Raw genomic sequence first — 11,580 nt, 5'->3', positions numbered from 1 at the left:
CATCCCTTCAGAAAGATTCATGTTTAAACAAGAGACAATGACAGCAGCTCCAAAGAATTGCATGGCGCAGGAATGCAGCAACAAACATGGCTCTAGTGTCAGAGAGCATCAAGCAGTCCCAGATGTCAGTAAGGACGCTAGAACTCAGGAGGACAAATTTTGAATCGATGGAGAGAGACACACAACAGCAGGCCAGATGCTAGATACTCCTAGAGCAGTTTAGCAAGGAAGAGCTCCATGCCGGTGGTTAGATGTTGATACGGGTTATGATGGCGGCATGGTGCGGAACTCACCTTCACGTATTGCCGGAGAAAGAAGGGGCCCATGTCAGGTGGAGAAGAGGTAGTGTGGGGTTTCAGCAGCTGGCTGGTGGCTACGGGCTCCTCATCATTCTGCTGGCTTTTCCAGTATTCCAGCAGAGACTTCAGAACGTGCAGACAGTAATCAACTGCGCCAGAGCTCAGCAATGCTGCAGCAGTGGCGCTGGAAATGAGGGAAGAGGACTGACAGGGGAATAAAAAGGTTACTCCACCCCTAAGAAGCAGCTGTTTCAGTAAAGCAGACAAAGTCATTAGCACCAAACAGCCATTTGCAGACATTATAGGGGTAAGAGGGCAGATTTTGCTGAAACTTTATGGGTAGTTTTCATGTTTGGGGTTTGTTTCTTTTACAAGAAAAAAAAAAATCAACTGAAATATTTACAGAGACTCTTTTGAATAAGCGCTTAGTAAAGAAAAACAAACACAATCTCCTCCTAAGTCTAATCTCCCCTCGACACATGTGCCAGAGGCCACTGAGCTGTGGATTAGAAGACTAGTTGTTTTTTTTTAAATTGGGATTTCTATTTGTTTATCTGGGATTTGGCCAGCTGGGGGTGAGCGCCGCTAAAGAAAGAGTCGCGGCTGCAGATGCCGCTCAGAGGCTCTGCCCCACCCAGGTATTACTCCACCTGCATTCTGCAAGACGATGAGCTTTGATTTCTGTGGGAAGCTCAAGCGAATAACAAAGGCTAGAGAAAAAGCGACTGTAAATAAAACTATTAAAGCAGCCCTGTAAATCCAAACAAACCCCACAGCTCATAAGCTCATTAAAATTTGATGCAGTTCAGACTAAATTTTTAACCTCTATGCTTTTTTATTAATCTCCTTCCCACCACACATACTGTTTTTATGCCTTATTACCGTACCTTTTAGCAACAAATATCTAAGGAATCCTCTTAGCGACTTTTACGTTGACACAGCAGCGTACTGCTTTCCAATAATCACATTACAAATCCCCTTTAACTCCTTCAGTGCCAAGGTGGTTTAAGTAAACTCTGCTAGGCCGTTTTAAGAAATACCTTTCTCTGCTGCCTCTATTCCAAATCAACAATGGACTAACTCAGCTACTGCCACTGGAACAAACTTATCTAGTCTCACTATCCTGCTGGCTTCCCCTCTAATTCCTGCTGGGGTCCTTTTCCATGATGGCCAAGTTGTGGCAACATTGTACACTCCCCACAAGGATGCACCAAAGCACATCCAGTCATCCTGAGTTCCAGAATATCCATTCCAGAGAGCCCCCCCCAGCCACTCTTCGCCTGGTGAAGGACGGGAACTCCTGAAGGTATAGCCCCCTTGCAAAGAAAGTTTAAAGGTGCCAGATTGTACCTCACAAATGGAAGATTTGGATCCTGACTTGGTCCTGGACATGAACACACTAAGCAGCCTCATTACCACCAAGTGCACTTCGTTCAGGGCAGAACGTTCATTCTTCTTAGACACATCCTGCAGAGAGAGATCGGTCACTTTACACAGCTGCATTCCAACTCTAAGATCCCGGGAACCTGTTTATAAATGACACCTTGGCAACAATGGATGTTAGTGTAAATCCCCTGGGTGCTGATGGCAGCACAGACCCCAAAGTATACAGTTATACTGAATAAAACTTGGATGTTCTTGATCACTGCCAAAGCCAAGTCTAAGAGTCTGAATAAAAAGGTAACAATTTATAACTACATTTCATATCGACTTACTGATACCAGCCCTACCAGCGGAGAGTTATACTCCAATACCATTTTCCTCCTCACAAAGTAAAGCAAGTGAAATCAAATGTCTGAACAAGTCTATTTAAAACAAACCCGTTGCTCCCTGGACAACTCCTCTGCCTCAAATGCCCCTTAATGGGATGGGACCCAACCCATAAGCTCTAGCAAGCTGCAAGTGTTTGCTCATATCACCCTACCTTTTTATCCATGCCCAGTTCTGCGATGAGTTGGGACAGAAGGTTATCTAGAGCACCCTTGTCCTTCTCATCTTCACCATCTAGGTCTGTTGTGAGCATCAGAATAACCTGGAAACACAGAAATTGGAGAGGCAGTGAAGTCAGGCTCCATTATCACCGCGCGAGAGATGGACTATCTCCATACAACACTCCACAGAGGAATCCCAGATTCCAATACTCTCTCCTTCCATGAATCATGCTTATACCATCACATCTGATTAACCACATTTGGTATGGTCAGCAAAGACCGTATCTGTCTAAGTGACTAAGGATACTCAAAGGGGTTTTAGCCATATTGGTAAGAGAAAAGGAATGCTGAAGGGGAGCAACAGAGTATAAATCTAGCAGAAACTCATAGGGACAGAACACTGCCTATGAGACTCAATGGTATGAAGAATGGTCTACAAGATCGAACGAGAAAGGCCTTGTAATATGATTTGGTTGGTGGGGTGAGGAAGATGGAAAAAAGGAAGCAGAATTTTGTTGAAAAAATTGTTAGATATTTGTTAACCACCAAACAACAGGGTCTCTTGATCTTTCCTCAGTAAGCTACCTGCATGTAAGGAATGGCACGGACTCCTCCAACATTACGCAGCTGGGGTAAGGTCTGCAACAGCCTCTCCAAAAGCATCAAACGGACCATGTGCAGTCTAGAGAGTTAGATATCAAGAATCAGACATGAAGCAATTAAGTGTCAGACATTCTGTAATAAAAGTGAAACCCAAAAGCATTATAAATGGGACACCCTGATATGTCAGCAAAAATTCACTTCCTGACAAGTTTGAGCTGACCAAATTAGAAAGGCCAAATCAGATGCCAGAGAGGCCTTTCACAGGCAAGTAATGTCAAAGGCAAAATCAACTCTGGCATCAGAGAAATAATTAAATTAGTACTCTGCTTCAGAGTGCTTTTCCCAGCAGAATTACCTGCAGAATGAAACTGACCAGGGACATATGTCACAAGTCCATTCCAATCTGCAGAGGGCACCCCTGGGAAAGTGGTTGATTATCTGTTGCCAGGTCAAAGAAGAAGGGGAAAACCAATGAGAAACTGCAGTGAGATTGTTGCAGACTGCGTTTTTTGTTTTGTTTTTTTGAAGTATAGAGCATGCTTGACAGACACTATCCTGAGCAGCCTACATTATGTTTCCCCACTGAATGTCAGATGTTACCAAGATTTAAGTTTTAGTGAGTGGCTCACTAGACGTATGTGTCTAACATTCAGATTGTTCATCCCTGCAAGTATAACTCCTCAGACAAAAGTCTCATGGGACACACAAGTGACAAGGCAGAATGAAAGATGCATGGAGGCAAACAATGGCTTGCTCTAGGCACAATAATTGTTGGAGACCAGTGAGATGGACTTTTGGCCTCTGATCTCTATCACAGCTGTTCATTATTCTCTATGGATTTATAGTATCTCCTAGGCCCATTTCCCGCCCATGAAAATGTAACATCAGTGGCATGTGTGTAGGTCCCCTCTGATCTATTTCTCCATGGGAAAATAAAGCTTCAGACCTATTGCTGGTGTGGACATCGCCTTCAGCTTCTCCTTCGCCTTCTCCTTCCGAACCATCCCCTTCCTGCTGCCCTGTGGTGGTACTGATGGCACCGGTGCTGGAGCTGACACTGCCTGGCCCAGCTGGATGGCCCTCAGCTGTAGTGTCACCATACGCGCTGCTGCGGCCAGACACTGAAGAAGGAAAGGGGACCTGAGCACAACTGAACACGATCTCCACTGTGCCTCATAGCAAACTGCAAAGCTGAATGACCATCTGGGATAATCATTCTTTGGATTCAGGAAGGGGGAAAGGTGTCTGTGGCTATCTTCAAAGGCCAAAAAAGAGTTTTATTTCTGTACAAATTATTTTAACACCACATAGCAACTGTGTGTGAGAATGGGCAATTTTTATTATATAGGTTTCACCCAAAGTAAGAGCTTAAATGAAATGGAGTCAATACAGGAAACTTATTAAATGAATCCTGCATTATGTAGTTTGTAAAGCACATTGAGATGAACATTAAGATAGTCCACATACCCTTACCATGCACTAAAGAATTGCTCCTTTTTGTCAAACAATATTCTTGTCTCTCTCATACACTGTTATAAAATAACTACAGTGCAATCATCTAAATAGTGCCCAAAACATGTAGGCACTGGCCAAATAAGTCACTGAGTGTTATTACCACTGTGTTCGCCAGCCACTGAATCCACTGCACTGCCACCACTCTCAGAGCCCACACTGCCGCCATGGTCAGCTGGTGAAGTCCGAAGAGTAGAGCCATCTGTTGCCGCTGTGCTGCCTTCATCATCAGATGCTGGAGCTATGAGAGTAACGAGAGCTGTTACAAGTAAAAACACCGTCTTTATACAACTCTAAACGAGCATGCTCTAGAGAAAAGCCAAGAGCGACTCCTCAGGTTTCTGTGTCTATTTTCAGTAACCAATCAAGAGGATATGGAAATGTCCCTCACTACTTTGAGTCTGCTGGACAGCTCTGACTAGACAGGTGTCACGAGACGTCTGGGGGTCTAACTACAGAAAAGAAAACGTCCCCACCAATTCAAGGGATTATCAACCACTGGGAAGAGTTACATTTGGTTGCATATTAAATGAAAATTACTTCAGCAGCTCTACTATATGAAGGAAGAATCTCTTGCTAGAATTACGCTCAGATTAAAACCTTTCACAACAGAGGAGGAACATAACACACTATCAAACGCATCTGAAACCAACTATAATAGTAGTGCTCTCAATACTTGAGCTTAGAAGCAAATTCTGCTCTGCTTCTTAGGTTAGAAACCGTGGGCCAAATTTTCTCCAGGGACCAGACACTAGCCTCCATCACTGTACAATCATCCCTCTGCTTGGGCACTGCTTTAAATCCAATATCCGCATGCACAAGTCAGGATTATTTGCACGGTTAATGAATGGTATCAACTATCATCTGTTAGAACAAGTGGTAGTGCTCAAAAAAGGGAGTGCATGAGCTTTTGTTCACAAACAATGGAGAATAGGCGCTTGAAAGGGTTGCCCTGTGGTTGGAGACAGATCAAAAAGGGTTAAAGAAATATGCTGTGTTCATGATCCTTAAACCTTCCTAATTTAAAAAAAAAAAAAAAAAATCTGGAAAGCCTAATAATTTGAGCTGCTGATGTGCCATATCAGACCTGCCATTATAAGTGTAAGTATCCAAACTGAGCAGAGGTGCTCTTCCAGAAGTGAAAAATTCACAAGAGCTCTAAAGCAGAATGCTAATTGATCTCTTGGGTTTCACCGACAATCTACATTTCAGCTGTGCGACCTGGGAAGCAGGCTGCTGGAAAAGTTTCCTCCTGAACTCTAGATTTCTGGGGCTGATTGTTCATTTTGAAAGCAAAGAACCCAATGATGGTGACTGCTTGGCAAAACTGTATTCAAAATGACTAAGTGACCTGCAGGAGGTACTGCAGTGCAGGCAGTATTGCTATAGGGTTCAAGATGCCCTCAGAGAGTCTAATATCTTCTTGTGAACAGTTACCTGATGCTGTGGTGTCAGAGAGAGTTCCAGCATCAAGAGATGAAGAACTGGGGGCTTGGCCAGACAGTCCCAGGCTCTGCAGTCCAAGTGCACTGCTGCTGCTCCCTGTGAGAGGTGAACACACAAACACTGACTGTCAATAAATCTCTGAACTGTCTACACAGTGCCTTAGGCAACACAAGTTAGGGTGTAAATTATGAGTACCAGTGTGACACGCACTAACTACACTGTGTGGACCATGCTGGTGTGCACGGAAAGTTCCCAAGTGCAGGTTAGTGTAATATTGTTTTGAAATAGCATTAGATGTACATGCCCTAGGGAATTAGCAGAGTCCACATGGGCCAGTTAGTGCATGCCATGCTGGTGCTCATTAGAATTTACAGGCCAGCTGGTGCAGACTAAGGCATCACGTAGACAAGTTTTCAGTATGACTAAGCCTTCTGCTTTGAATACCTTCAAGGTAACACGCAATGGACAAAACTTTAAGCTGGTTTACATTTATCCCCACATGTCCTGATTCCATCTTGCTGGCTTTGCTCTGCACAAGCCCCTCAGCCAACTGTTCCCCAGTCATCTAAGTATTTTTTCTCATGCCAGCTCTTATACTTGATGCAGTCTGCCTATCTCCTATGCCAGTTGGCCACCCACTCCTCATTCAAATCCCTCCTTAGAGAACACTTCCTCCACAAAGGCTCTTTGTGATAACTTGGCAATGATAGAAATGTATGTGAACAAAAGCTAAAAATACACATAACCAACATCTGCCCCACCCCTTAAGAGTAGTATTGCCTCTCATGGCTTAATAGGTCTCATCTGCTCCAGTTCCAATCCACTGCACCCGATGGTCATTTGGGAGTGAAAGGATGATCTCGTTTTTAAGGCACTGGACTGGGAGTCAGGAGATCTTGGTTCAATTCCAACTTTGCCTCAAATTTCTTATGCAGCCTCACACAAGTCAGGTAGGCTGAGATTTTCCAAAAGGGTCCTAGGGAATTAAGTGCCCATCTCAAATAGGGAATTCAATGCAAGATTGGTTTCTAAATCCCCAAGGCCCTTTGAAACTGGGATTCCAATCTGTCTCAGATAACATGCACATCTTACCTTGCTGGTCTTGTTGCAGGCTCAGGGCAATGGCTAGTTCCACCATTGTTTCATCATCTGCATCTGGAGGAATGTCCAGCATGGGTGGGAATCCCTCTGCTCCAGCCAGGAGAGCCTCCAGAGGAGAAGGGTTGCCATTATTCACATTTTCAGAAGTCTCCAGCACCATTGACTCAGACTAAGGAGAAGGAACACAGACAGCGCTTCTACCAGATCACCCCCATCCAATGGAGTGCTTGGGGTTGAACAATCGCAATTAAACTAAACCTAAGTACTTTTTAAAATAAAGACTCCAAACAAAAAAAAACTCTGGGCTCACCACCATCTCAAAGTCCCCGTGATCCACCTCGCTTTGCTCCTGGCTCTCTTGTCGAATATGCTCGCCATTTGCTATCCCAGAGCTCTGCATTTTGTCTTCTGCATCGTCGTCGTCGTCATCGTCCTTATCTCCTGGGCCACAAAAATACCATTCACAAACACACCCTTTCCTCATCCCTTTCTCTCCACACTAATGCGCGGAGCAGCGGGCAATGCTGACCAACACACCAGTGCTGTCTGTAATGGCAGAGTTCTGCACAGCTATGTGGGAGACCCAGGGTATTTTCCCACGCTCTTGCTCTGCTGGCTGGTAAAGACTGGGACAACTGTAACGGACGTAGAATGCTCAGCATCTGAGTGCTTCTAAGCTGTACACCCTCTATGTAAGCAGCAGCACTGATGGGACTCCATAGGGACTTTCGTACAGTCATCCTCGGTTGTGAGGGGAGGCAAACATGAAGCCTCAAGGTGAGGGAATGCAAAGATTCATCTTCAGGGATGCAGAGGACCCCCAGGAACAGACCGAGAACAGGGGAAAGCTCTATAATGCAAAAAAAACCCTCTCACAATGCCACTGTTCTTAGGTCACTCAATTATAAAGTGACTAACAGGCTGTCTTGGGGAAGTCAGGAGTAAGAGACTCAGGTTTTGTCTCACCCTCAAAATGAAAAAGCTAAGTCCTTGCAGGTGCAGGGTATCATAAAAAGGAACAACTCAAGTTGCTCTGTAGCAACTCCCTGGCCAATCCTGGAGGAAGCCATTTTCAGCTTTCCTCAGCCAGGATGATCAGCACAATACAGTGCTTTTGGGGTGGAAGAGAAGAAAAAAAATCGTTTACAGGAAAAGCTCTGTGCAGGATCCTACAATGTAAACAGGTTGATCATTAACCTTCTCCTGCTTTAACTGTATAGTAACAGTCGGTAGGAATCCATCTAAGAAAATTTCAGATTTTGGAGGATGAGCTACACAAAGCTGAGGGAAGAAGAGAACACTTCCAAAATCCCTCTTGTGCCACCCCTCCCCCCGCCTACATTTTGGGAAATAATTATCCTTGCATACGGGAGAGGAAACCCACATGGATGGGCCAGGGGACTGATAATGGGGGAAAAAAGAGTCTTACACCAAGTTCAAACCCATCCAGGTTGGCAGTGACTAATTGTTCAGATCACTGTTTCTTGGCTACATCAGGGATGGAGAACCTCCTGCCCGAGGCTTCTTTTAATCCGGCCTACGGCAAGTCTCCGCACCGCGGGCCAGACACCCTGAGCCTCAGCGCCACCCCGGTGGGGTTGTAGCTGCGAGCGCCGGCTCGCCGGCGGCATGTCCCTGCAGCCCCTAGGCACAAGTGCGATCAGGGAAGCTCCGCGTGCTGCCCCCGCCCCCAGTGCCAGCTCTTCAGCTCCCATCGGCTGTGAACCGCAGCCAATGGGAGCGGCAGGGGCAGGCAGAGCCACCTGGCCCCTCAGGGAGCAGAGCAGCATGGAGCCAGGGCAGGCAGGGAGCTGTGTGTGGCCCCCGACTGATTTTTGATGTGCATCAATGGCCCCGGATAGAAAAAAGGTTCCCCACCCCTGGCTACATGAAATAAATTGGCTGTCTGGGTGGTCACTGTTCTAGACTCAGCAGACATACCAAGAACTGGATGGGTAGATAATGCACACTCTTTACACAGATGTGGCTACTCCAAAACAGGGCAGAGGTACAATGGTGGGAAGGAAACCTGCATTGTCCTCCATTTAGCCATAGATCAGATACTTCCGTCTCTACTGTGGCACCTTCCACCAGCCATTAAGTTCTAAAAATATTTCTCTCTTGGATGGAGACCTGATTGGCTAATTTTAGCCTGGAGCAAAAGTTTACAGCCAACTTTTAAACCCATGAAAGTACAGACAGAAATGTTGATACAGTCTGCACTATCGCAGGCTAGACTGGATAAACAGTGTGGAACTATATATTAAGTGGGGGCATTACACACAGCATTACATTATGTAGCGTTACACAAGATGCCAATTTGAGAAATCAGGTTTGTGTAGGGTGACCAGATGTCCTGATTTTATAGGGACAGTTCCAATTTTTGGGTCTTTTTCTTATATATGCTCCTATTACCCCCCACCCTCGTACCGATTTTTCACATTTGCTGTCTGGTCACCTAGGTTTGTGGGTTGTTTTTAAAGGCCTGGATTTTCCCCTTGCTAAGGGTGAGCTCATATCACATGATCTTATATGAACTTTTGTGCATAAGGTGGTCCAGATTAGTCAAAAGCGGAGAGGAAGGTTATGCGTACCCATGGGGGTGTTGCTGCGAGGAGAAGATGGCAGCGTCACGTGTCTCCGCTTGTTCCTCGGCCTCAGCACTCGAATTAAAGCTTGTTTACAGGAAAAGCTCACTGCAGGATCCTGCAATGTAAACAGACTGGTCATTAACCTTCTCATGCTTTACCCGTATATTAACGGTCCTTATGAATCCACCTAAGAAATACCCAGCTGACTCTCTATTAGTCATCATGCAAACATATAGCACAGCTATTGTCTTCCCCATTATAACACTTTTTACTATTCCCTAAGGCAACTATGATCATCTATCCCATGCTACCACATGGCAAGCATACAGTATATACTCTCCCCCTCTCTACAACCTCTATTCTTTACCATTAATTTCTACCCCTTTATAATACCAATCTCTGGCACAACGGATGCCAATAGTACAGGCGATCTAGTCCCACTACTCCTTGTTGTAAATGCATAGGATGTTTTCACAATATGTCTGCCTCCTGCTCGTAAGCACATTTCCTCAGCAGTCAGTTTTGTGGTTTGAGCATCGGGTCAAACATTCTTTCTGCCCATGCACATATTATGTTGTATTTTTTTTCTACCAACTTTGAGCTTACACTGTCTCGATTTCATCACCGGGAATGTAAGGAGTGACTACCTTTACACTGGCAGCTGAACTGGTATCAAATCTCTAGCAGGTGTCTTTCAGCCCTCTCCTGCCCCAACACCCTCCCATATTATGCAAAGGACAATACTGTTGAATATCAGATGGTTGCTTTTAGAAAACTGGGAATTCACAGGTTGACCAAGGACATACTATAAAAAGGGTCTTGAGTAATTCATGATTCCAGAGTTAGAGTTTTATCACAAATCAGGTACCCACATGTAAAAGTTTCATTTATTAATAAAAAAAACCATCTAGCCCTTAAGGTTGCGAAGATGACCTTAAAAACATGAAAGGAGTATAAAAGCAACTCAGTACTGTCTGAATTTGCAGTGTGAGAAACAATAGCTCCTCTGAGCTTCTATGAACTGCCCCACTCCTTTCAATGGTGTTGGTTATGACATATAATGGGCACTGATTAAAATGTCACCTCTTATCTATTTCACTGCTGATCATAGCCAAAACAGCTAGTGTGCTTAAACCACCTCTCACACCTTTCCAGGAGCCAAAAGCCCCAGCTGCCAAAGACTTCAGCTTCTTTCCTGCCAGTTTCCATAAAGTCAGTTGTGTCCTCAATAAAATTAAGTCAATGGCAAAATAAAACAAATTGAATGTAATATAAAATTAAATAAAACCAGGGATACGGCATTGATTGCATTATGCATAGTTACATTTAGTTCAACAAGAACCTCCATTTTATAATGTATCTGAGATTGCTAAAGAATATCCAGAGGTGCAGAATCTAGGGGCCTGACTATAGAAGTTAACTGCAGAAGTTGCTACAGAGTACATGGGGCTTTGACCACACAAACCACTAGCCTTCTCGTACCACCCTGCCTGTGTTAGGCTGTCCTCACACTGTCAGTGGTACAGGAGAAACCAGCATACAATGACAGCAAGATTACGTACAGGACAGAGTAACATTTGCATGTAGATCTTGGATGCTGTGTTGATACAATCCAGTTCACATGTGCAGTATCCATGGATAATGTCCACCAGAGCGTTGACTGTGGCTTCAACATGCGTCAGACCTAAGTAGGAACAAGAGTGTAGGATTGTGAATGACTATTTAGACTAAGCTCTTCAGGAAGGGCCCTTTTGTTTATACCTGTCTGTAAACAGACTAGCACACTGTTGGCATTATAAAAAATAATAAAACATGAAGACCAAAGAAGTTTATACAGACAAGTTCCCTAAAAGTATAAAAACATAATTACTTGGAAAACATTCCACCACCACCAAAAACTTCCATCCTTGTGGCGAGGTATATAAGCCATCACTTCTTATGCTTTTTGTATTTGTACAAGATATAAAAGCATTAGATTGGCATTTATTCATATCATTTAACAGGGAAATATGCAAGCAAATATTAAAACATTTTTTCCCTTTACTAGCTTCATTTCAGATGGGCTGCTTCAAAAATACACAAGCTCCACTTTGGCAA

At 44.4% G+C, this 11,580-nt stretch overlaps 1 protein-coding gene across 4 annotated transcripts in view; it reads right to left on the bottom strand.

Annotated features, from left to right (window-relative positions):
* UBR4 (ubiquitin protein ligase E3 component n-recognin 4) overlaps positions 1-11,580 on the bottom strand; it is a 115,581-nt gene that overhangs the window by 48,929 nt on the left and 55,072 nt on the right. The window contains exons 54-64 of one of the 4 annotated variants that reach the window (XM_026660057.1): positions 11,046-11,167; positions 9,487-9,598; positions 7,203-7,333; positions 6,884-7,061; positions 5,783-5,887; positions 4,449-4,586; positions 3,780-3,954; positions 2,816-2,912; positions 2,224-2,331; positions 1,650-1,766; positions 294-503 (exon numbers count right to left, since the gene is read on the bottom strand). In XM_026660057.1, the coding sequence (XP_026515842.1) occupies positions 294-503; positions 1,650-1,766; positions 2,224-2,331; positions 2,816-2,912; positions 3,780-3,954; positions 4,449-4,586; positions 5,783-5,887; positions 6,884-7,061; positions 7,203-7,333; positions 9,487-9,598; positions 11,046-11,167 (1,493 nt within the window). The remainder of the gene's footprint in view (positions 1-293; positions 504-1,649; positions 1,767-2,223; positions 2,332-2,815; positions 2,913-3,779; positions 3,955-4,448; positions 4,587-5,782; positions 5,888-6,883; positions 7,062-7,202; positions 7,334-9,486; positions 9,599-11,045; positions 11,168-11,580) is intronic. The other 3 variants (XM_026660054.1, XM_026660056.1, XM_026660053.1) reach the window with 3 other exon arrangements.

The sequence above is a fragment of the Terrapene carolina genome, unplaced genomic scaffold (assembly GCF_002925995.2).
Source record: "Terrapene carolina triunguis isolate 2854851 unplaced genomic scaffold, T_m_triunguis-2.0 Scaffold714, whole genome shotgun sequence".
Taxonomy (NCBI): domain Eukaryota; kingdom Metazoa; phylum Chordata; order Testudines; family Emydidae; genus Terrapene; species Terrapene triunguis.
This window is presented reverse-complemented; position numbering and strand designations above follow the sequence as displayed.